The 24,340-nt window shown below is 43.8% G+C and overlaps 1 protein-coding gene across 5 annotated transcripts in view; it reads left to right on the top strand.

The window, feature by feature from the left end:
* The window catches only part of ACTR3B (actin related protein 3B), a 47,118-nt gene that overhangs the window by 5,622 nt on the left and 17,156 nt on the right, over positions 1–24,340 (top strand). For 2 of the 5 annotated variants that reach the window (XM_084859334.1, XM_084859333.1), the window contains exons 2-9: positions 4,077–4,132; positions 4,623–4,747; positions 7,074–7,184; positions 12,356–12,451; positions 14,182–14,289; positions 16,329–16,472; positions 19,599–19,772; positions 20,557–20,649. In XM_084859334.1, the coding sequence (XP_084715460.1) occupies positions 4,077–4,132; positions 4,623–4,747; positions 7,074–7,184; positions 12,356–12,451; positions 14,182–14,289; positions 16,329–16,472; positions 19,599–19,772; positions 20,557–20,649 (907 nt within the window). Of the gene's footprint in view, positions 1–4,076; positions 4,133–4,622; positions 4,748–6,136; positions 6,296–7,073; positions 7,185–12,355; positions 12,452–14,181; positions 14,290–16,328; positions 16,473–18,151; positions 18,690–19,598; positions 19,773–20,556; positions 20,650–24,340 lie in introns of those variants that run through there. The other 3 variants (XM_084859332.1, XM_084859337.1, XM_084859335.1) reach the window with 3 other exon arrangements.

The raw sequence follows: 24,340 nt of genomic DNA, 5'->3' as shown, positions 1-24,340 counted from the left end.
ACTGTTTTGGTGACTGTTTGATCCTTTGATTAATGATCCCTTGTCCTGTATCTAATTCCCAAGCCACAATTGGAATATTTTACAGCTTTTTCTTTCCTTTGTCCAATAATGTTTAGATATCTTTTAATATCTACAAGAACACACTACACTGTCTATTTGGTTGTATAATCCTCTCTGTCCTCTGACAGCTTTCCTTAGCGATCAGTTTACATGCTGACCCTCATGGGACAGAGTGATCTATTTTTAAACTGTCTGGGATGACATGCTTCTCTGATGTTAAAGTCAAACTGTCTTCAGTAGCATTTCATATTCACTTTTAATTTCAGCGAATGGACATATTCCTCGCTATTATAACTTTGGGGGTGTTCTAACTTTGCCATGTTGATGCCCTGCTGCATTTGTGATGAGGGGTATACTCCTGAACATAAACACTTGGGAGCAAGACTCATTGAACTCAGTAGGACTGACTGTGCAGAAGTCAGTGCTCAGGATCATGACGTAAATCAATACAAGTTCTCAAAGTGAAGTTGAAGTATAAGATCAAAGCCCTGTACATCATGATGTACACCATAGACAGCTTTAACTCCAGTGACCAAGTCTTTTGAGAGAGAGAGAGAGAGAGAGAGAGAGATTATATTAGATTGATTTCACATAACATGCCAAAACATCTTTGAGCTTCTCATTCAAAATTTCTGCCACACGCAAAAGTTCTTAGAATTTGGAAGAGAGATTCATTATAAGTTTTCTCTGGTGATGGTTTTGTGTTTGTATAATGATTTCAGTGTGATTTAAGAAAGTCCCAACTTAAGCCTTACATCTGAAAATGCCCTTCAACTTGTTCAGGGTAGCTGTAATGTCTGGAGGCTCTGAAAGCTTGATGGGATAGGATGAGAGGCACAGGGGTCCTTGATGTGACCCTCAGGCTGTCTCTTGAAGAACATGGGGAAACTGTAGCCTTGTGGAATAGTTATAAATTTTTGCCTGGTTGAAAGGTGGTGTTGGTGTTTGAAATAATACTAAGCCATGTGGGAGCATATTATAATGTCAAAACAATAAATCCTACACTTAAAGTTCTGTTGCAACATGAAATTATTCTTGTCTGACTCTTCAGATATGTGGATTCATCCACAGATGAAATTTTTAGAGGCCATAACTCAGTGGTAGAGAACATGTTTTGCATACAGAATGTCCCAAGTTCGATCCCTGTCATTTCTAGTTAGAAGGGTCTCTGAAAAGTCTTGAAAAGATTTATGGACATTGGTGAATTGCTGCCAATCAGCATAGGGAGAACACTGGGCTAGCTGGACCAGTGATGTTAGTGCCACGTATAAAGCTGGTGCTGTACTTTGGTGTCCAAACTAGCCTTGTAAATTTATTTAAAATGTGTATAGGCTGTCTTTTAGGATCAAAGGCAGCTTCCAACAATAAACAAGCAATCCAATTAAAATCATAACACCATGTGTTGGATTTAGGCTAAGTTATATATCCTGATTGCTGGGGCTTAGGGCCCATGAGGGAAGAGGCAAGCTATGTCAGACAGATCTGATTAAATCAAGTAGATTATGTTGAGTCACTGTAATTTAGCAATTCAACCTGGTCACAGTAAGTTGTCATAACTCTGGCTACATCAGGTTAGAGTTGATCAGATCACAATGAGTCAGGACAGGTCAAGACAAGCCAGGTCCACTACTAGCTTAGTGTTGGTAGATTCAGGCAAACAGGACCATGGATAGTTCCCAGTGTCCTCAGTTAGCTGAGCTGGAAAAATGTTGTCTCAGCAAAGGACTGGAGTCAAATGAGGCCTTAAAAAGGTAGGTAGAGCCTGGTCTTCCAGTTGCTTCACTCTTGCTGGATACTGTCTGTAATTCTTAAAGGGCCTGTGGGTGTTTCTGCAGCAGGGGAATCATTCTCAGAGTCAGAAGTTGATGGGAGAGCTGTGTCCTCAGGCTGGGAAGGTATAAAAGGGAGTGCCGCAAGCTCCCCCCATGTGGCCTGTCTGAATGCAAGCCTTTCTTGGGTTGACACTAGGCCTTGGAAGCAGGAGACATGACATCCCATTAAAATCAATGGGGCTTAATTTAGTCCTGGCTAACTTGTCCAATAGATTTTAGTGGGGCTGAAGTATGACTAACTTAGTCTGGATTCAACCCTATAACAATAAAATTAATAATAGACAGGCAATAACAGTAATCACAAAAAATATTCAGTCCACTAGGAACAATTACATCAAATAAATAATTAAAACTAAGCAGCAGCATATCATATAGCAACCTAGTATGATCCTTCTTTATGAGAATGCAATTTTAAACAATTGGGACTTAGGACTCCACTTTAAGGCCTCTAATTATGGGGTCACATGCATTTCAACTGGGACAGAGTTTCACATGTGTGGAGCCACAACTGAGAAAACTCTGTCCCTCATAACTATGAACATAATCTACATCACAGGCAGACACACAAGGAGGGCTTTTGAAGTTTATCTCAGAATGTGGGCAGACTGATAACCAGTGACCTTCAAGTAACCTGCTGCCAAATGTTTAGGGATCTAAAGGTCAATATCAACACTTTAAATTGTTTTTGGAAATGCACTGGCAACCAGTGCAACTAGTACAATGTAGGTGTCGCATATTCCAACCACTTGGCCCCCACCAACATCTGGGTGACTGCATTCCGCACCAGTTGTAGTTTCCAAACCATCTCTAAAGGTAGCCCTTTGTAGAGTGTATTACAGTAGTCTAGCCTAAATGTCACTAGCGCATGACTAACTGAAGCAAGGTCTGTCTTCTCCAGATAGGGCCACAGGTGGTATACCAGGCTAAGCTGGTAAAAAGCACTCCTGGCCACTGCTACCACCAGAGCTTCCCCAGATAGGGCTGAGTCCAGAAGAATTCTCAAACTGTGTGATTAGACCATGTTCTAGCCCCATTCATCTTGGATTCTGTAGAAAGTCATTCAAGTCAGTACAGAGGTGGGTGACTTTATCTGCAACATGCACAGAAATTTTGTCACAGTAGCCCTTCAAGGCTTACCGCTCTTGAATCCCAGAGCCTACGACAAGGGTGGTTACTCACTATTGGCTAGGCTGGCTAGGACTGATGAGAGTTGTAGGTCAAAACATTTGGAGGGCCACAAGTTGCCCACCACTGGCCTATGCCAAAGAAGCCCTTCTTTGGGCTTCTTTGGCATAGGCCAGACACTAAAAAGATCAGCTGGACGACATTGAGCGGATGCAATGGCGATGGAGAAGTAAGATTCCTTTGCCATCATCACTACCACAGAATAATTTTGAAGATGGATTCTCACCTGTGTCCAGTCATATTTGTTAAGAGTCTTCTGCCATTTGTGTTTTAATTATCAGCCTAGTCATTTCATTGCCCTCAGCGCCCAAAGGGCTGGCATGGCTCTATGATGGGATCAAGGACATTTGGAAGCAATCATATTGATAGCCCAAATCATCCCTGCTTTTCAAGTGTAGACCACGGCTTTGGCAGGCTTGCTAGCTAAATCCCCAAGAGACTTCATGAAATTCACTAGATTTATCAGTCTCTGGGGCCAGGCCACAATAAGTCCACAGGAGTTACTAGCTTGCAAATTATTTTTACTATCCTGCTAAGAGGCTAGTAGCCTGCATTTCCATGTTAGGGGGAGCTCACTCCTCCATGGGCAGCATGGATATACAGGATAGCCTCTTTGCAGACTAGCAAAAAATAAATTCTCAAACAAACGAGGGAGGAAGTGAGCTCTCCTTCGTGTGCCAGCCCTCTGTGTTTCTATATGGGTCACAGAGGAAGGAGCTTTCCTTTTTCCATGGCTAGCACAGAAACAAAACAATCTGGCAGAAGAGGGACTGTGTGATTTGTCCCTCTGGCAGCCCGCTCACTGACCTGCATGTAATTTCTGATCACCTGTAGCTACCAGGTTAGTTGCTGATACAAGGCTGGTCCAAACACCATGTGTAGAATAAGTCACTTGTTTTGCTTTGTGCAGTAGATTTGTATAAATGCAGCCTTGTTTCCGCCCCCCCCCCCCCCGGGCCATAATATGCATTTTAAGACTGCTTAACTTTCTTGTTTTAGGTATACAAAACTGGGTTATGCAGGGAATACAGAGCCACAATTCATTCTCCCATCATGTAAGTCATTCTTGCTCTACCTTCTATAATATGTGCTCATTGATAAAAATAGATGACTAATTTGCTGCTCAGCTCTTGAGCTCAGCTTTGTTTGGGTGGGTTGTGTATCTCTCATTCTGGGAAATGGTGTTTACTACGCTAGCGTCCTTGGCTAGTGTATAACTGAAGAGAAAAGCTTGCTTTTCTTCTTGCCAGTACCGGCCCTCATTAAACCATTTTCTGGTTGCTATGACAAGGCCTGTTTCCTTCCTATCTCTATTATGTTGCTGCCAGGGATCTGCCTTAGCAAACAAGTGACTTCCTCTTTACCTGACACCATGGATACAACTTGAATAATCTCATGGGAGTCTTCCGGTCAATTTAAATACTGAATTGCAGATGCCACCTGGCTGTGGGATTGTACATATTTGAACTGGCTAGGATTTTAGAGTTTTAAAAGTTTCCTTATTTGTGTGTTAATGGGATTGTTTCTTGTAATTCTTTAATTTAGGTATTGCAATAAGAGAATCAGCAAAAGTAGGTGACCAAGCACAGAGGAGGCTGACACAGGGAGTTGATGATCTAGACTTTTTCATTGGAGATGAAGCTCTAGATAAGCCCACCTATGCTACAAAGGTAAAGCTGGGGCAAACTTTGAAGCACCCTTCTAAATGAGCCTATTGGTAGGCAGATCTTTACTGTTACAAGATATAGCTAAAGCATTAAATGTTCTGTAGTTTAAACAATCCTGCTCCATGATACATCTTTTATGGATGAATGGCTAGGATGTAATTAGTAACTTCAAAGTGGGTATGACTAATGCACAGAACTGATTTGGATATTTCAGGGTTTCGACTTGATCAGCTTCTGCTGCTCAAATGTCTCTTGCTCCTTTAAGCGACTCCACTCTTTCTCCTTTACTGTCCTTTGTGCTTGCTGTCCCTTCTCAATATGATGTGCCATTTCTCTGCCTTCAAATCTCTCCTCAAAATCCTTGAAGTCTTTAGCTCAACCCCTAGTCCTTTACCCTGACTGAAATGAAGCCAAAGTATGGGTAACTATATTTGTGTATTTTCATCCTCTGTTACCTTGTTTTTTTTTCTTTCCTCCTCCTTTCCTTCCCTCTCCTTCTTGTCTTTCCCACTGTTGCAAGCTCCTTGGTGGCAGGGAACGGTCTATCTGTGTTTCTGTAAAGCACCATGTACAGTGCTGGCTGTAGTCTTAGGTTCAAATTAACATAGACTGTCTCTTGACCAGGCAGATGCCAATCAGTGTCAAGTTTCTCTGCTTCAGTAGTCCTATCTACAGTCTCTGTTCAGGTTTCTCATGCTACTGCTACCATATCTGGGGCTCGTAATTAGGGATGTCAGAGAATTCCACCATGGATCTTGGTGAGGCCAAATGCCAGTGCATGCGGCCCCCTGAAATCTGTGGCGGAATGGCGTGCCGCCCCCCTCCCCGCGGATCCCCCCCGGGACGAGACTTAACTGGGGCGGATGTTCCAGGTGGCGCCAGCAGCAGCTGGTCTTCTGACCAGCTGCCGCCGCCGCCATTTGCAGTCTTGTTGTTGTTGTTGTTGTTGTTTTTTACAGAGACGTGATAGGCTACGTAAAGATTTACGTAGCCTATCACGGCTGGGTTTTAAAAAAAAAAACGCGTACGCAAATGGCGGTGGCTATGGCCGCCGCCATTTGCGTTCCTTATTTTTCGCTGTCTTAGTCTATGTAAATACTTACGTAGACTATTATGGCAAAAATAAAGGGGAACGCAAATAGCGTAGTGGGCGCTATTTGCGTCTCTTTTTGATTCGCCATTTTAGCCTACGTAAATATTTACATAGGCTAAAACGGCGAATCAAAAGGGACGCAAATAGTGCCTGCTACGCTATTTGCGTTCCCCCTTATTTTCGCCATAATAGTCTACATAAGTATTTACGTAGACTAAGACGGCAAAAAATAAGGAACGCAAATGGCGGCGGCTGTAGCCGCCACCATTTGCATACGTGGTTGTGTTTTTTTTACCCAGAGCCCTCCGTGGCTGGAAATCCGGCTGTGGATGGCTCTGGCCTGGGCCTGGCTGGCTGCTCCATGGAGCCGCCGCGGAGCACAGCTGGCCGTCGAGGATTCCAGGGGGGAGGAACGGAACGCCTCCCCCCCCTCCACCATGAACATGATCTGCGGAAAGGTAAGTGACTTTCGTACATCCCTACTCGTAATGCACATGCATCATCTGCTCCTTGGAAGGCATTCACAAAACAGATGATTGAGGAAACAGAGATGTATTTATAGGACTAATGCCAGCTTTTGCGGGGCCTTGAGGAACTTGTCATGAGTGGGGTTAACGGTTGGAAGGAAGATGGTGTTGGTGAGAATCAGAGGGTAGTGGGATGCAGAGACTGAAAGAATGCCTGAGAGCCCCCTAAGCTGTGCTGTTGCGAAGGATGTTGAGAGTGTTCTCATTTAATGTGGGGCCTGGCAAGGTTAGAAGTAGCATGTGGTGCCCCAACCTACTCAGGTTCCTTGCTAATTGAAAGCCAAAAGAATGATGCTAGCTATCAGCTGGCAGCCCCTATAATGGGTATAGGCTCTAGAATTGACCCCTCCCACAATCTCTTGTATTGGCCACTAACCTTTAAACCTAGTAGTAACTTTGTACTATTTTGTTTGGGCTTGCACCTATGCCCTGAAGCTCCACTGAATACACATCAGTCAGAGTTCAGTGCACAGAACTTGGCATGCAAAGGGACTGCTCCCTTCATTTCAGCGTCATGCATGATGTAGTTCCTTACATGGAAGTCAATGGGGCAGGCCCTGCTCGTGATGAGCTTCTTGTGCAAAATATCATCTCTTTATGTACCATGTCTGCTGGACTGAAACAATGGAATAGACCCCTCTCATATTAAGTAAATGTGATATGCTCATTCACTAGTATGCTACCTTGCTTCCATTCATCTTTGCTTCAGTGGCCAGTACGGCATGGCATTGTGGAAGACTGGGATCTTATGGAAAGGTTCATGGAGCAGGTCATTTTTAAATATCTTCGAGCTGAACCAGAGGATCACTATTTCTTAATGGTAAGACTAACAGGTGAATGTTATGTCATTCTTAACTTAGTTTTATAGCCTCAGAGAAGTTTCAAACATTATGCTAAAAAAGGTAAAGGTAAAGGTGTCCCCAACCAGTCATGTCCGACTCTAGGGTGTGGTGCTCATCTCCATTTCTAAGCCGAAGAGCCAGCGTTCTCTGAAGACGCTTCCGTGGTCATGTGGCCGGCATGACTGAACACCGAGGTGCACGGAACGCTGTTACCTTTCCTGCCGAAGCGGTACCTATTTATCTACTTGCAATTTCTTGCTTTCAAAGTGCTAGGTTGGCAGAAGCTGGGACTGAAGACGGGAGCTCACTCTGTCACGCAGCACTCGGATCTAAAACTGCTGTCCTGCCGACCTTCCAGTTTGCAGTTCAGCGTCTGGTTACACCCAAATCTCCTATTGAATCAGCCAGTCCTAACTTCCTGATATATGTACCTGTATGATGTACTTTTTGCAGCATTCACCTGTTACATGTTTATGTGTACAGTTAAAATACCTTATGTGAAGGAGAAGGAGGGGGTTGCTCTTGCTCCTGGCACTGTAGGCTGAGGCAAACAATTACTGAAGTAGGCTGCCACCACCCCTTATGTCCACCCCAGCCTGAGCTGGGGGACTCTCAGAAGACACCCCTAGGGTTTAGAAATAAAGGCTCAAACAGGCACCCTCTGTTTGAAGCCCTAAGCCTGATACTTTAAACAGTAGTGATAACGAAACAGAAGGCTCTGGATTTAGTACCAGGACTTACTGGGAAGGAAGCACACACAACTCTTGAAGTTGGTGTTAAGTTTATTTACATAAGGTAAGGGGGAAAGGGAATTAAAAGGCATACAAGAACCAGAGTAACATTTGGAAACAACACTTCAGGCAAAAATAACAAAAGAAACTCAATCTGCCCTATATGTTACCTAAGTATGGATCTTCCAATAGGACAGGGCCCAACCCAAGATCCAGAGAATCACAAGCCCGAAAGCAAGTGGAAGCATGAAGATAAATGAAACCAAACGAAGACAGAAAACCAACCTTAGCCCCTCTTGCTCTATACCCACAAGCCTTTGACAAATGTGAGGTGAGCCTCTTTAGCCAATCCCTAGCTGGCTGAATAATGTCTTCAGAGGTGAACCTCCTTAGCCAATCCCTAGCTGGCTGAATAATTTCCACAGGCTCGTGGGAGGCAGGGGATGGAAAGTCTCACAGCAGCCCAGCTAAAATCATTCAGTGTAATTTGGCAAGAGGTCTGTTCTGGCTTTGAAGGCCTTGAAGCTAGAACCACATGACATAACACACGCAGGTGGCTTAATGTGTGCGTGCAGGCCCATGTCCACAAAATCAAGTTTTTACAGGCAGCTGCCTGTCAAAAAGAAAATGGATTTCTTGACACCTTAGTTTTACACTAAGTGTATGAAGACCTCCCTCAGAAGGCTTTTCATCGTGTTATGTTTTCATTCACTTTTACTGCTGGAGGAACAATTTATAAAGTCACACGAGAACTGTATTCCAATAAATTTGTTTAGCAGGCCGCTTGGCGTGAGTGCTTTTAATAATAATAAAAAGCTTTGGGTAGCTTGATTAGATTACAGATGCTGCAGGAAGTCATTGGTTGATTTTTACTTAAACAAAGGAGAGCATTACAGCAAAATGGGGCAAAATGTCACTTGCCAATATGCTGTATAGCAGCTATGTCCACAATTATGTATGGCCTTCTGTAAAAGCTTTTCACTGCAGATGATGTGAAATTACATCAATGTAAGATATTTTCTGAAGATGCAATCAGTGATTTTTATGTTTATGTAAGGAAGTAATATGTACAATTAACTCTGCTCTTTAGGTTTTGTTTTTTTTTAATGAATGTATATAAGTAACCAAAGTACCAAATCAGTTCTGCCTTCAGGCTTGTAAATGGCTGCATTTCATTCATCCCCTTTGCTCCCGTTTTGCCCTCTTTTTTCGACATGAATTGACTGCAGCGTTCTTGGGTACTGTAATTGGTCTGTCATTATTTCATAAGAAGAACCTTACCAGATCAGGCCAAAGGTGGATCTAGTTTGTTGTTGTTGTTCAGTCGTTCAGTCGTGTCCGACACTTCGTGACCCCATGGACCATAGCACGCCAGGCCTTCCTGTCCTGCACTCTCTCCCGGAGCATGCTCAAGTTCATCTTCATTGCATCAGTGATGCTATCTAGCCATCTCATCCTCTGCCGTCCCCTTCTCCTTTTGCCCTCAGTCTTTCCCAGCATCAGGGTCTTTTCCAGAGAGTTTTCTCTTCACATTAGGTGGCCAAAATATTTGAGCTTCAGTTTCAGTATCTGCCCTTCCAATGAGCACTCAGGGTTGAGTTCCTTTAGGATGGACTGATTTGACCTCCTTGCAGTCCAGGGGACTCGTAAGAGTCTTCTCCAGCACCACAGTTCGAAAGCATCAATTCTTCGGCGCTCAGCCTTGCTTATAGTCCAGCTCTCACAGCCATACGTTACTACTGGGAAAACCATAGCTTTGATTAGACGGACCTTTGTCGGCAAGGTGATGTCTCTGCTTCTGACTATGCTATCTAGGTTTGCCATAGCTTTCCTCCCAAGGAGCAAGCATCTTTTAATTTCATGGCTACAGTCACCATCTGCGGTGATCTTGGAGCCCAAGAAAATAAAATCTGTCACTGCTTCCATTTCTTCCCCTTCGATATGCCCGGAAGTGATGGGGCCAGATGCCATGATCTTCGTTTTTTTAATGTTGAGTTTCAAACCAGCTTTTGCACTCTCCTCTTTCACCCTCAACAAGAGGCTCTTTAGATCCTCTTCACTTTCTGCCATTAGGGTGGTATCATCTGCGTATCTGAGGTTGTTGATAATTCTCCCGGCAATCTTAATTCCGACCTGTGATTCATCCAACCCGGCGTTTCTCATGATGTACTCTGCATATAAGTTAAATAAGCAGGGCGACAATATGCAGCCTTGTCGTGCTCCTTTCCCAATTTTGAACGAATTGGTTGTTCCATGTCTGGTTCTTACTGTTGCTTCTTGACCCTCGTACAGGTTTCTCAGGAGACAGGTAAGGTGGTCTGGCACCCCCATCTCTTTCAGAATTTGCCAGAGTTTGTTGTGATCTACACAATCAAAGGCTGTAGCGTAGTCAATGAAGCAGAAATAGACGTTTCTCTGGAATTCTCTTGCTTTCTCCATGATCCAGCGAAAGTTGGTGATTTGATCTCTAGTTCCTCTGCCTCTTCGAAACCCAGCTTGTACTTCCGGTAGTTCTCGGTTTGCATACTGCTGAAGCCTAGCTTGTAGGATTGCTGGCCAGACTTCCAAGCTAGGAAGGGTCTTGAAACTCAGATGTAACTTCCGCTCATGTGGCATATGACAAATGCATGCCCCTAAACCCTTGGTTTCTACAGTAGTGTAGATATAGATTTGGGGGAGCATTTGCAGGGGAGGATTGGTTGGAGGGGGTAGATATTCTATCTCCCACTCTGCCCTGCCATATCTCCCCAATCAGTCTTGAAGCTCAGCTGTGGAAAAAACAAGCATAAAAACTGCCTATAGGGTATTTGGAGGGGAGAATCAGTATGTGAGTGTAAAGTTAAACTCTGTCTGCCAACCCTGCAAATGGCTTCCAGTCCACACATTAGTGCTGGGAGACAAACGTTGCATCCCATGACTATTGATTCCATTTGACCTCAAAGTTTATTCATAGACTTTGACTTATACTAGGAGTGGGCAATTGTTTTGCCCCTGACGGCACATGCAATGATGGGTAGTGGGTTGGGGGATGTGCTTGCATACAGTGACGCAGACAGACGTGCACATAGCCTTCCCCTCCCCTGTTATGTTGTCTGAACCGAGCTGCGATAACAAACCATGATTTCTTAACCACAAACAATCCACAGTTCACAACCCAACCACAAGCCATGGTTCTCTTCACGGGTAGTTAGTAGTTAACAAACCATGGTTTGTTAGTGTGGCTGGGTTCAGACAACACGACAACCCACATTTCAATAACAACCCACAGTTCAACGGCAACCCACATTCAACCCATTCTCAACCTTGAGTGTGGTTATCATGTGTGAACCCAGTCAATAAGTTGGAGAACATTAATTCACAAATAACAAAGAAATCTATTCTGGAGGAAGAAGCCTCAACAATGCTTCCTGCTGACCAGCATCTCTATATAGTAACTCAAGGAAGAGTCCGCAACCCTTTTAATTAGCTGAAATAATTATTTTAGGGCAGGGCTGGGCAATCTTTTTGCTTTACCTGCCGCATGCAGTGCCGGGTGGTTAGTTGAAGGCTGCATGCATGTGTGCACATACATGAGTATGCATGTGTGCGCACACACACACTGTTCTGCATATGCACCCATATCTCAGCATGCAGGGGTTTGGAGGTTTAAATCTCCCCTCCCTTCCTGCTGAGATCAGGGGATGGGGTCACTATGGAGGAGTTTACAGACTCTCCCTCCCACCCCCAGCAATCCTGATCCAGATATCTGATTTCCTGCTGCTCATAGCAGCAGGGAACCAGCAATCTGTCCCATGCCCCCCAGCTGATGGCTGATCAGCTGGGTGGTGGGGAAAAGAAGGTGGGACTGTAGGCTGCAGGTTGTCCACCTGTGTTTTAGGAAAGTAGTTTAGAGCCCTATTGTCTTTCCCCAAGTATTCTTTTGATCGGTGCAGACATAAGGAAAGCCATTTGTTTCCGCCCTCCCACAAAAATAACGTCTGCAAGCACTGATAGAATCATTTATGTTTTAGTAAATGGTATCCTCAGGTAAACTTTGTTTATACAGAGAACTGGACCCTGTGTGCCTGATAAAATTCCAAATTCAATATTCTGGCCTGGCTTTTGAGTTACACCGGTTATTGAGGTCAGTAGATTAAGCAGACCTCTAATATTAAATAACAGTCAAACATGTGCCAAAAGTGTATCATTCAAGATCTACCCTTCACACATGCAACCAAATATTTATATATATATTTAGGAACAGTATAAGAACTTTTATTTTTAGACTGGGGATTCACACTCCAGGTTTTACATAGGACTTTCCTGTCCTTCACTTTTTAGTATTCTGAGAACCTCAATAAACTTTCTGGTATCAAGACCAGACTTAATAAAATACGTTTTATATGTCTTTGTAACGTAATAATGTCATTTACAAACAGACTGAACCACCACTGAACACTCCTGAAAACAGAGAATACCTTGCCGAAATCATGTTTGAATCTTTTAATGTACCAGGACTTTACATTGCTGTTCAGGTAAAAAATTAATCTATCTTTTCTGGAGTAATGCCTTAACAGAGGAAAGAATGGACTTTGCTATGCGTATTACCTAAGGAATATCTTATTTTGATGGTGAAACTGTTGCTAAATATGATGATCCTTTAAAAAAATATTATGTATTTGTTTTAAGCATTCTTACCCCGGGCTGCTTCTGGTCTCGAGCCCCTAACTGCAGAGGCATTGCTCTTGTGCGATATGCAGGAAGCAGAATAGCCACTTTGGTTCCACATTGCATCTAATATAGTGCTTTACCCCACAGTAAAGGCAAAAGCGAGTGGGCTCTTTAATCATGTTCTAAAATGGTTTCCTTACTCCTTCCTCTGCATTTCTGGGCTCCTCCCCCACTTCCAATCCAGGAGGATGTTTTATCCACAATAGACAGGGTATCTCCCAGATGGAGTGGGGGTTGAGGGAGACAGGTGGTTGAGGAAGCAAATTTGAGGAGGAGCAGATAGGGTGGAAGAAGGGCTTATTCCTGGGCTTTAAAAAAATTGCACTTCCTTGTTCTGTTGGAGCACAAGTACCACAACAAATTAATATTTGTTTACATTGTTGCACACTTTGAAGCTCCTAGCTGGGAGTGGAGGCTCAGCCAGATGTTTTGTAAACCACTGCAGAGTAGGTACAGGTGAGAGGGATGCCCTCCTCCCTTCTTCAAGCCTTCTCTGACTCTCACAATGCTGAGAATTTTTGAAAGCCCCCTGTCCCCCAATTAGTGCCTCGACAGAGGCTAACGTTTTGAGTCGGTCCCTTTGTGCAGGTGTGGTTAGCCCCCTCCCCTGCCCCCTCCCAAGGCAGTGTCTTGTTAGGTCAAGGCAGTCCGCCTGGTACCACCAATACATGCGCAGAACCAAGATGGAAGGAAGGAGGAGCAGCTCTCTGCTCCAACAGATGCTGCACTAACTGGTATAGGGCAGCATGGGGGGCGGATGCCATGATCCCTTTCTTTACTACTGATGGTGCTGCAACTGCATCTAGAGGCTGTTCTTGTTTTACTTACACTTAGTGAGACTTGTTCTTTGGGGGTGGCACCTATGATACAGTGTTAGCATTGTTGGTGTAAACACGTAAAACAATAAATTTTGCATCTGGGGAGGCCTTGACCCAGATGACATTGTAAATCTAATGATACTGGGGCAGGACCTTCTTAGAATGGCATCACAAGATGCCATTCGAAGAAAATCCCAGTGACTTTCCTGTGGTCCAAACTAGATGTGATGTTAATTGTGTGAATACAATTAATGTGCACATTTTTTGTTATGTTAATAGCAGCCTCAGGACCCTGGGGATGGGAAGGAGAAGTTAACTCTTTGTCTGCCTGCCACTGTCCAGGGAAAGTTTGCCTCTCCAAAGCTGCTATTTGCATTTCAAGAGAAATCTGCATTGGGGCCAATAGAAGTTTCTCTTCAAATGCAAATAGCAGTTTTGGCTGCTCAGGCTTCTCCTTGGCTGGCATTTACACAACAAAAATGTGCAGGTTAATTGAATGCAAACAGTTAGTGTCTAATTTAGCTCTAAGGCTACCTGATAACTGATTCTGGATTTGAACTTGGGGCTTCCTGCTTCACAGCTAGGACTCTTAGACAGTAAGCTATACAAGCTCTCAGGCTTTTAATCTTTATCTGTTGGTTCTTACTTTGGCTGGAAATTTGGGTGATGATTATGGATGTTGTATTGCTGTGGTTGTATTCTTTAATCCCATTCAGGCGGTGTTAGCCTTAGCTGCATCTTGGACTTCACGACAAGTTGGGGATCGTACCTTAACGGGAACAGTCATTGACAGTGGTGATGGTGTGACCCATGTAATTCCAGTGGTATGTGGTATATATGCTCAGCATCATCTGTGTTCAGTGTTTGGGGCTTTGCTTACCATTAGTTAAAAAGCACAGGCTCATTATTTTGTGAATTTGTAGAAGAATAAGAGAAGCAAAGATTTATTAAACGAATGTGTTTAACATTCAGTATAAAAATGCAAGGAACACATATATCAAACAAGATCATAATGTTTTCAAGTTCACTATGCAAACAAATATGAAGTTGTTGTTTGCCCTTTAAAGAATATGAGCATGTATCTTGAAGAAAGAACTCAGTTGTCCAGGATCTAAGCATCTATGCCTTAGATCCATGCATCTAGTGATAATTTGATTTCCTGTTTCTTGAACAGGAGCCTCCCACTTTAAATAGTAAGCAATTTTTGAAGCTCCATTCAGTTTTAAAAGTAGTTTATTTGTTTTACTCCACAAGGGCCCCCAAAATGGCTTCCATTTAAAATTAAAAATTAAGAGCAAATACAATAAATGTTAAGAGTATAAAAAAGCAAAATAAATAATTAAAACTGGAGCCAGCACATTAAACCAAAAACAGCAGAGCAGGAAAAACAATTAGCACAGACCAAATTCCTACATAAATAAAATTGTCTTAACAATGCATGTAAGCTTCGTAACAGAAGGGGCCAACCCACCCTCTTTGGGAAGGGAGTCCCATTGTCTGGGTGCCACAACTGAGAAGTGCAAATCTTGTGTCCCTGACAACAGCACCTTCAAAGCTGGTGGAACATAGACCAGGGTTGCAGATGTTGAATGCGCTGGGCAGACAGATTCATTTAGGAGGAGGTGGTCCTTCATACATCTTAGTCCCAAACAATTTAGTACTTTGTAGGTTATAATAAGCACTTCAACCAGAAGTGACCTAGAAGCAGGGGAGATTGTTCAAAACTGGAGTAATATGCCCCACAAAGCAAGGTCCAGAGTTTGTTTCAGTTGCTGCATTTTGCACCAGCTGTAGTTTCCAAATGCTTTTCAAAGTCAGCCCTACATAGAGTGCACTGCAGTAATTTGTGGTGCAGTATAGGAAAGGGGCCTGCTGGTGAAAGAAAAAGGCAAAAATCCCACTGGGCATATGCAAACCCTTAGGTACTCAAAAAGTAGCTTTTTGGATTCAAGCCCAGGTTGATTAAAATAGCTCTTTCTCCCTTAAGGCGTGCTTTAAAACTGTGTTGCTAGTTTAATTCGTTTGGGACTCTGAAGAAGCTAAAATTCCCTTTGCAGAATGAAAGTCAAATTGGAGTCATATAACCGTACTGCTTGCATCTGCCCCCGACTTTTTAGCCTGAATTACACCGCACATTTGACAAATGGATTGTTCTGATAATTTGTCATGAGCACAAGCCATGTTTTTGCATTCCTGTTGATGCCTGCCTAATTTTCTTTGGTGACACCAATGCCAAATTGAGGTTTCTGGTCATGAGGTGGTATTTCAGGGACTGATATGCTATGGCTGTGGTGCAGTCCAGGTCAGGAGAGAAAACGTTGCCCACCTGCAAGAGTAGTTGTATAAATAGGCTTTCACATAATACCTAGAGAACTTATAGGGGTTTAACAAATAATAACTTTGTGGCTGCGATCCCATACCCACTTGGGAGTAAACCCCATTGAACTAAATAGGATTTACATCTGAGTAGACATATGTAGCCTTGTAAACCCTGAGGAGGTTATATTGCCACCCTCTTTAATGTGCTTCCAATGGGCAGTGAAGATGGTTTCATTCTATAAAGATTTTAATGGTGTTTAACATCTCTCTCTAATTTTAATGTCATTCTTTATTTTTTATATTAATTTTATGGTACTGAAGTATTTTTTTGGACCTATGATTTTATGATTTGAGTTTTATTATTGCATTATTTGATTTCTGTATCACCTTATGTGCCTATTAGGCAGAGGGGCAATTAGTAAATGTATTAATTCAATCAATAATATTAATAAATACTGTCAATGTGGTTTCTTTGAGCTAAGATGGCTAAGTAACAGCAAATGTTGTATTCGTTGCTGTTCATGAAGTTTTTTTCCTCCTATAGGCAGAAGGCTATGTAATTGGCAGTTGCATCAAACATATCCCCATTGCAGGTAGAGATATTACGTATTTCATTCAACATCTCCTCAGGGAGAGGGAGGTGGGAATTCCGCCTGAACAATCGTTGGAGACAGCTAAGGCCATAAAGGTAAACACTTTTGTGAAACTAACCTGATTCCCCAGAAATATCTAAGAGATTGTCAGTGAATCATTTTAATATGAACAACAAAGAGTCTTGTGGCATCTTAAAGACTAACAAATTTATTATGAATTCAGGGGTTAAGTGTAGCGCACATATAGACTAACTATGAACGTTTAGACAGAAAAGAGTCCTACAAGTCCTAGCATTCTCTAGCCAACATGGCTAGCTGGGGAATGCTGGGAGTTGTAGGACTTCTTTCTGTCTAAACATGCATAGGATTGTGGCTGTAGTTGTTCAGATATTTTAATAAATTAACATGAGCTTTGGTGAGTTACATCCCACTTCATCAGATGCTTGTAGGACTTGTTCCACTTGTAGCATCTGATGAAGTGGGTTGTAACCCATGAAAGATCATGCCAGTTTATTAAAATATCTGAACAACTAAAATGGTCTATATGTGTGCTACACTTAACCCTTGAATTTGTAAACAGAATGCTTAGGCGGTTATACTATACATTTATTATGATAATTTGTTAACCCTAAAGGTGCCACAAGACACGGTTGTTTTTGCTGCAAGAGACTAACAAAGAGACTAACCCAACCTCTGGAAATTATTTAAATAAAATAACTTTGTTGTAACTGAACTTCCACTGTTTAGTTCAGTATTTCCCCCACCCCTGAAATATTTTATTAATAGTGGCTGCCTTCTGCCATGGCTGTAGCACAGAGGCAGGCAGTGTCTTTTGGTCCAGGGCTCGATTGCTCCCCCTTCCCGGATCAAGCCAGTGGGCTGGATGATATCAAGAGGGCGTGGCCCTCCCCAAAGCCCTTCCGCAGCAGTGACATCATCTAACCCCACCCTGCATTATTTTCTCCCTTTGTACCTCTCTATGCATGGAGAAAGGGACTTGGCCAGTGTTTGCAAGTCAGCTCCTATGATGCCAGCCTAGTTGGGTGTCTCTTTGTGCTGCTTGTGTCACAATTGGGGCATGAGCCCCGTAGGAAAGGACTTGCCCAGGGCTTGTAGGAACCATCTGAGTCTGGGGGGAATCCCCTTGTTATCTCTGATAACAGGAAAGAATTCCTTTCCCCCACCTCCTCCCCAGGCTTTCAAGCCAGGGGATAGGGTTGGGGAGGGGAGATGCCCATAGAGGGTGCCCAACCCTCCACAGGCCAAATTAGGCTCACAGGCCTTAGGTTGCTCTCCCTGCTGTGCCGTCCATGCTGTTAGAGCTATTGGAACTAGGGGAAAAGAATAGACAGGATCAGCTCCTGTCACCTTGTGTAGAATCTTGTGTCTTTTTTTGGCTCATAAGGAACATGGTTGATAGCAGAAATATGTAACAAAAGGGAAACCATTCTTGAAAGCAAGAGGAGATGGAACCCAAATTGCTGCTATGGGAGAATTTTATTATTTATTTATTACATTTCTGTACTGCCGAATACGAAGATCATGGCATCTGGCCCCATCACTTCCTGGCATATAGAAGGGGAAGAAATGGAAGCTGTGACAGATTTTATTTTCTTGGGCTCCAAGATCACCGCAGGTGGTGACTGTAGCCATGAAATTAAAAGACGCTTGCTCCTTGGGAGGAAAGCTATGGCAAACCTAGACAGCATAGTGAGAAGCAGAGACATCGCCTTGCCGACAAAGGTCCGTCTAATCAAAGCTATGGTTTTCCCAGTAGTAATGTATGGCTGTGAGAGCTGGACTATAAGGAAGGCTGAGCGCCGAAGAATTGATGCTTTCGAACTGTGGTGCTGGAGAAGACTTTTACGAGTCCCCTGGACTGCAAGGAGGTCAAATCAGTCCATCCTAAAGGAACTCAACCCTGAGTGCTCATTGGAAGGACAGATACTGAAGCTGAAGCTCAAATATTTTGGCCACCTAATGCGAAGAGAAAACTCCCTGGAAAAGACCCTGATGCTGGGAAAGACTGAAGGCAAAAGGAGAAGGGGACGGCAGAGGCCAGCGTGGTGTAGTGGTGAGAGTGTTGGACTAGGAGCTGGGAGATCCGGGTTCTAGTCCCCACTTGGCCATGGAAGCTCACTGGGTGACTTTGGGCCAGTCACAGACTCTCAGCCCAACCCACCTCACAGGGTTGTTGTTGTGAGGATAAAATGGAGAGGAGGAGGATAATGTAAGCCACCTTGGGTTCCTTGCAAGAGGAAAAAAGGCGGGGTATAAATGGAATAAATAAATAAATAAATAAACGTGCAAAGTATTTTTGACAAACATATCTCTCTCAAGGGCAATGGGTCTGTATGTTCTATTTCAACAAGATGTCTTCAGAGTTCTAGTCCTTTTGCGCTTTATGATAAAAAGAGATTTTGGTGAGTGTGGCAAAGCCAGCCAGCTAACTTTGTCCCACTTGACAGGCATACTAAAGGACATTAACATCAATGGCACAAGTCCCAACGGTCTTAGGGATCCCGTCACAGTGACAGATATGGCTAGAAGCAATTCATGAATCCATGCGTGCATGTCTGTATTTTTTTTAGCTGCCACAGTCATGGGAATTGCTGCTGGCCAGAATTGCCCATAGGAGCATGTACCCAAGGCTGGTGTGATTGGTATCATGGAGGAAGTATATATTATGTGAACAGACACAAAGATATGCTGCATCTCCACTCACTTTGATGGAAAACTCAATTCTATGCTTAACTTGAGCCAAGGGTTTGAACCCCTGAATTGGATTAGATGGCAAACTCTTGACACTCGAGTTTCCTATATTGCTCTGTTGGATGGGACTATCTCTTTTCTTCATCTGCAGATCACTTGAAGATGATAGTACTTCTTAACATGTGCAGAGTGTGTTTTTCTCACAAGTAGTTGACTGTAGCATATTTCAGCTAGGATGAAAGACGATTGTTTCTAGCTGCTCTGGATCCAGTTGCCTCTCTTTTCTCAGTTGCAAGTCTAGGGCCACAATCCTATGCATACTTACTTGGGAGTAACACTATTGCATTGAAGTGGACTTACTACCAAGTAAACATGCACAGAATATGCAATATTTTCTATTTAAACCTGGTTTGGGCTTCTCCAGCTATGTTTCAGAATCAACCTTTGGCAGACTATCCTTCTAATCCAATAAAATAAATGTATTTCTTCTTCATTGTATTTCTTAACAGGAAAAGTACTGTTACATTTGCCCTGACATAGCAAAAGAATTTGCCAAGTATGATATAGATCCACGCAAGTGGGTAAAGCAATATACAGGCATCCATGCAATCAACAGAAATAAATTTATTATAGATGTTGGCTATGAAAGATTCCTTGGGCCAGAAATCTTCTTTCATCCAGAGGTAAGCCTGCTGCAATAATAGTACTAGTAGTAATATGAAGAGAGATGTAATAGAACCTCTGGAGGCAGAGCACCACCTTGTGGCCAAATAATAGCAAGATGTATTACAAAATGCCCTTCCTCATATTGCTTTAGTTGAAATTACTGCAGATGCATTCTGTGGTGCTTGAACTGATGATAATTCTTGACAGCAGTTAGTTAACAACCTCTGATTATCTATAGGGTGAAACTGTTGGTAGGCCAGCGGTGTTAATGGCTATTATGGCTGTGCATGTGAGGCTTAAGATGCAAAGAGCTGCAATTGCAGAGTCAGCTGGGTAGATCTGATGAAATAGGCTCTTGGCTGCAAATGGTCATGCTGGGACACCTTGTTAGTCTTCAGAATGCCACAGGACTCTTAACTGTGTCTTGGTACAATAGGCTAACACACTCCCCTAGTTTTTGTCTCTTTAACTCAGGCTTGTAAATCAGCCCCCCAAAGTTTCTAGCCTGCACAATATTTTATTAGCTTGCTGGGGTGAGGGACAGGGGAGAGAGATGGCTCTCCTCCAGCAACCCAGCACATTTCTATGCAGTGTGCAGAGAAGGGGGCTTCCTCCTGGCAGCCTGCCTGCTTTCTGTGCCAGCCCACTCATCTGCATGCACCTGTGCCTAATACCTGTTTCATGTGCCTACCAGGGGAGTGCTTAAAAGCAAGGCTTCTCTAGCCTTTTGACTTCTCCTATGTCGCTGTGCTTGTATAATTTAGCCAATCATGGTGTCTCTGCCCACATATATTTTTTTAGTTTGCCAACCCAGACTTCATGGAGTCCATTTCAGATGTGGTTGATGAAGTTATACAGAACTGTCCCATTGATGTTCGGCGCCCTTTATATAAGGTATAGTTTTAGGGTAGATTTTGGGGGGTTGGAGAATTACTAATGTATATTTGGTTGAAAACTGCAAACCCACACTTGGGTTATACTGGCCTCTTAAGCCAGTCCCACACATTTTGAGAAGATGATGACTAGATCATGATTTTCGAAGCATTCATGCCGGTGGAGCTCACTTGATTTCTGTTTCATTCCATCAGTGTGAATAGTTCTGATCACTGCTGGTCTCTAGAGGGCAAGGAGGTAGCTAACAGCTGACTTTCCTCATGCCACAGCAAGCTTCAATATAGTATATCATACATTGATGTGGAAAAAATGCCTGGCTTATTTTACGTATTTTTAGTTGCTTTACTATACATAGTTGCTTACCCAAATTTAGAGTGCTCTCTCGTGTACCTGCTGTACACGAGACTGTACCTGCTGGTGGAAGGAATTAAGGGTGAAGGCCTGGCAGGTCTCCCTAGGGAGCAGGTTCCACAGTGTAAACGCCACCATATTTATTTTTAAAAATTTATTTATTAGATTTATTAGCTGCCCATCTGGCCGGCTATCCGGCCACTCTAGGTGGCGTACAATACAAATAACAATGTGAAATACAATAAATTTACATAATCAACTGAACAAAACAACATTGCTCAAAAAACAAACAAACCCCTAACCCACCCCAAATGCCCACCTGAACAGCCAGGTTTTCAAAGCCCAGCAGAAGGTCATCAAAGAGGGGGCATGTTGGAGGTCACTAGGGAGGGAATTCCACAGAGTGGGGACCACCACAGAAAAGGCCCTCTCCCTAGTCCTCACCAGCCTAGCTGTCCTGGCAGATGGGACAGACAGAAGGTCTTCCAAGGCTGATCTCATTGAGCAGTGTCCCTGGTGTTGTTGGAGGCGCTCCTTAAGATAGACTGGGCCGGAACCATATAGGGTTTTAAAGGTCAATGCCAACACCTTGAATCAGGTGTTGGCATTGACCTTTAATCAGGTGGGCCGCCATGTTCTGCACCAGCTGCAACTTCCGAACCATCTTCAAGGGCAACCGCACGTAGAGTGCATTACAGAGGTCTAGGCGAGAGGAGACGAGGACATGAACTACTGATGGGTGCAGATGGTTAGGGAGGTAGGGGTGCAGCTGCTGTATCAGATGGAGCTGGTGCAGCACCACCTGGCTCACGGCTGACACCTGAGCCTCCATGGACAGCTGGGAATCTAAAATGACCCGCAGACTGCGGACCTGGTCCTTCAGGGGCAGCTGCACCCCACCGAACACCAGGCCAACCTCCCCCAACCTCCCCTTGTCTCCCACAAAAAGTACTTTGGTTTTGTCAGGGTTCAGTTTCAACTTAGTCCTTTCCATCCAGCCACTCACCAACTCCAGTCACTCGGACAGGGTTTCTATAGCCAACCTTGGCGAGGGTTTAAATGAGAGGTAGAGTTGCGTGTCATCTGCATATTAGTGACACTCCACCCCAAACCTCCTGAAAGCCCCCGGCGACTTCACATAGGTGTTAAATAACATCTGGGAGAGAATAGAACCCTGTGGCACCCTGCAAGTGAGCAGCCAAGGGTCTGAAGTCTCCTCCCCCAGAGCTACCCTCTGATACCTGCCAGAGAGGAAGGAACGGAACCACTGTAATACGGTGTCCCCTATGCCCAACCCCTCCAGGCGGTCCAGGAGGACACTGTGGTTGATGGTATCAAAAGCCACTGAGAGATGGAGGAGAACAAGGAAGGAGCATTTGTCCCTATCCAGAGCTTTTCCCATATCATCCACCAAGGCAACCAAGGCTGTTTCTGTCCCATGCCCAAGCCTGAAGCCCAACTGAAATGGATCCAGATAATCAGCTTCTTCCAAGTGTACCTGCAACTGCAAAGCCACCACCCCCTCAATCACCTTGCCCCAAAACGGCAGATTTGAGACTGGGCGAAAGTTGTTCAAGCCTTGGGGATCCAAGGAGGGCTTCTTTAGCAGTGGTCTTATCACCGCCTCCTTGAGGGCTGATGGCATCGCTCCCTCCGCCTTGATCCCCTCCCTAAGTCTCTCCCTGCAGCTTATAATGAGCCAAGATGGGCAAGGATTGAGTAATCTGGTGATCAGCCTTAAAGATGAAAGCACCTTGTCCACTTCCTCAGAAGGAAGAAGCTGGAACCGATCCCACACAACCGGTCTGCCACTGGCCGCCCCTCGTTCACTAACTGTATCCACAGCGCATGGAATAGCACTCCTGATCTGGTCGATTTTATCTGCAAAGTGCTTTGCAAACTCATCACAGGAGGCCTTAGAATGCTCCATAGAGAAAGCTTTGTTCTGTGTCCTAACTGACCTAGTTTATAATGGGATATGGAGCAAGGTCTCATCCACAGATCTCAAAAAGACAGGGAAAGCTGCCTTATACTGATCATTGATCCATCTAGGCAGTATTGTCTACACTGACAGTCTGATTTCGTATTACTTCTACGAGTAATACGAAAGCCATTTGAGGTGAGATGGTCATTTCTGGGTTTCCAGCCTGCAGCTTCTGCCAACCAAAATATGTCCTAAAGTTAATTTTGCAACATGTGTACATACATAAGCACACAAACATTACAGAAGCGTTTGGCTTCTCCATTGACATGGATGCCAGTAATGAGACAATAAACTTCTTAAGGAATCATTGATTTGACTTGTTCATTTCAAACTGACTTGTTATATTTATTAAACATATGTAGAAATTGGATATACAGTAGTTTGACACAGCTGTGTTCTACACAGTGTTACTCAACTAAATTGTTCCAGTAGACCATCCCATCTCCTTCTTGGTGCAGATGCTTCTCAAGATGGTGCCTGGAAGCCAGTACAGGCTGCCATGCTTCCGCAGGATACTTTGCTTACTGGGACTAGGTGACAACTGGGCAGCCATGGGGAGCTCAGATGCAGGTGCATAGAGGGGGAGGCACTGAGGCATAGTGGCTTGATTGGAGAAATGTGATAAGTGGCCTACTGAGGAACAGAGCTTTAAAACATGGTCTTCAGTGGTACTATCTTCTCTTAACAGAAAGTGTACCATCTCTTACATCTATTCTGATGGACTCCTCTGCACTTGGGTAGGGATACCACCAACAGAGTTTCTCTAATCATATAGGGCAATATCCAATGCTTCTACTCTGCTTATACCATTGACATAGTGCTAGTGTAAGTGGCCTCTAGCTCAATGTCAGTAGCGTATGCTGGAGTGATGGATTTTCCAGAAAAATCTGTGGCTCCAGCATATACTATTGGCATTGTGCTACAGGTTGCTTATGCTAGTGCTATGTCACTGGTGCAAGCAGAACGACAGCACTGGATACTCCGCGTTACTCTATGTAGTTAGTGAGAATATGTGTTATGAATTTTGGACTTCACTGAGTGTTGTCAATCTATAGTTCCTGTTAGGAAGCCTTTGGCTGCTGGTTAACCATATATAGATAATTAAGGGTGCAACTCTATTGGATCTGCCCTTGTTACTCATAAGCCTTTGAACTCAGAGACTTATGAGTATCCTGTGCAGAGTGGGAGACTCTATAGTGTCCCACTCTGCACATCTATAACACTATAGATGGTGACGGAGGCAATCATCACCTCTGCTGCGCCTCCCCCTCTGCATTTCAGCAAGATGGGCTTTTTCGTTTGTCTAGCTGAGCTGTCGTAGAGGCGGAGGGAAGGAGGCTGGGGTGGCCTGTGGAT

This window comes from Heloderma suspectum, chromosome 5 (genome assembly GCF_057233095.1).
Source record: "Heloderma suspectum isolate Gila_16-S chromosome 5, 16-S_ref, whole genome shotgun sequence".
Classification (NCBI taxonomy): domain Eukaryota; kingdom Metazoa; phylum Chordata; class Lepidosauria; order Squamata; family Helodermatidae; genus Heloderma; species Heloderma suspectum.
Note: the sequence above shows the minus strand (reverse complement) of the source record. Positions and strands in the feature narration are given on the sequence as shown.